Source organism: Calliphora vicina, chromosome 2 (genome assembly GCF_958450345.1).
Source record: "Calliphora vicina chromosome 2, idCalVici1.1, whole genome shotgun sequence".
Taxonomy (NCBI): domain Eukaryota; kingdom Metazoa; phylum Arthropoda; class Insecta; order Diptera; family Calliphoridae; genus Calliphora; species Calliphora vicina.
The window spans coordinates 55,101,396-55,102,909 of NC_088781.1; the positions used below are offsets into that span (position 1 = coordinate 55,101,396).

The 1,514-nt window shown below is 38.2% G+C and overlaps 1 protein-coding gene across 1 annotated transcript; it reads right to left on the bottom strand.

Moving 5' to 3' along the window:
- On the bottom strand, positions 1-1,206 carry LOC135950458 (protein insensitive-like). The gene has a single exon (XM_065499999.1). It carries the CDS (start codon positions 1,204-1,206, stop codon positions 1-3), a length of 1,206 nt encoding a protein of 401 aa, XP_065356071.1.
- Positions 1,207-1,514: the final 308 nt, after the last annotated feature.

The window sequence follows — 1,514 nt, forward strand, 5'->3', positions numbered from 1 at the left end:
TTAACCAGTTAGATTTTCTTTATTAATTTCCCTCATTGGCGTTCGTTTATTCATTTGTAGCTTCATCATCTTATTTTCATCGGCACATTTCGTTGTGATGGCATTACGCACTTCTTTGTCGGAAACTTGACACTTGCGAGTTACCGCAAATATAATATCTGCTATTACAAGCGGATCCAACATTTGTTTCAGTGGTTTGCCTTGGTCCTTAAAGGCCGGCGAAGGCTTGCCAGTCATCGAGTGTGTAGCCAAGACCTTCCGATCGAATATGGCCATTAGAAGCCTCCTAGTGGCAATGGAGGCAAATGTCCAATTCATATTATCATACAACTTTGCTGGTATCCGTGTGTCATTGGGCCCAATCGATACCATTACATTTTCTGGATCGAAGGTAATGATGCTCGTATCAGCGTTGCTACTGTCTGTGAGTGACGGAATGACATTTTGGATTGTTGTGGTGTTTACGTTCGTAATTCTGACCTTAGCTGTCTTACGTAAACTATTGCCGTAAACGATACGACGTTTTTGGGTTGGTAGTTTTTGTTGTATATTATTAGTAAATATAATTGTTTCATTTTTTGTATCATTTTGCTGCGTTGTGTTTGAAGTTGTTGGAGCCATCTGATGATGTAATGTCGTTGTATTATTATCTTCAATATTTTCTTCGGTATCCAGACAAATTTCTAACCGGCCTGATTCAGCAGAACTGTTTAAAACTGAATCTTCGGCCAAATGGATTTCTATTGGTTCATCATTGTCATTCACTTTACCTTCAGCTAAAATTGTATATTTGATGCATTCTGCAGGAGCACAATTCACTTGATGTGTGTCGTTTTGGGCAGTAACAATTTTGGGACTTACTTCTATTGCCCTAGTACTATTGCCGCTGATATTAGCGCTGCTGTTGCTGTTGTTTTTGTAATCAATATTATTTATTGGCTGACTTTGTGGTTGCTGCTGTGACAGTAATGCTGATGTCCTTGCCGATGTCGCATGTATTTGAGATAGTAGTTCTGTATGAGCCTTGAGATTTTCCTCCAGTACTCTTATTTTTTCTTCTAATTCCCTTTCCCTCTGAGATTGCTGCTCTCTATTTTCGATTTCATGGAGATATGAAAAGTCAGTGCCTGTCGTCTGTGACCAGGCATTAACCATCAAGGGGCGATTATTCCTGAATTTGTCTGCTGATCCGATGACTACAGACATGATTGGTGATTGTATCTGTAAATAATTTAAATAAAACAAATTATAGGTATCACTAGATATTAACATAATTATTTTTAGATAAAAGTTTAATTGTTTGAAACCCTTCGATTCTTTGACTTTCCAATGCACGATGGGGCCAATGACCAGTTTTTGAGGCAATAAATCACAGGAAATAGCTAGACCTTTCAAATTTCGTACAGATGATAATAATGAGCTTTTAAGTCTTCAGTAAAAAAATTAAGTCAATCGGGCAGTGCCACGCCAATTTCCAGTAGGTGGATTAAAGTACTACTGCGGTTGATGATCAC

What these genes read in the sequence shown, in the direction of transcription:
- LOC135950458 (XM_065499999.1), bottom strand. Translation starts at nt 1,206, where the DNA reads ATGTCTGTAGTCATCGGATCAGCAGACAAATTCAGGAATAATCGCCCC.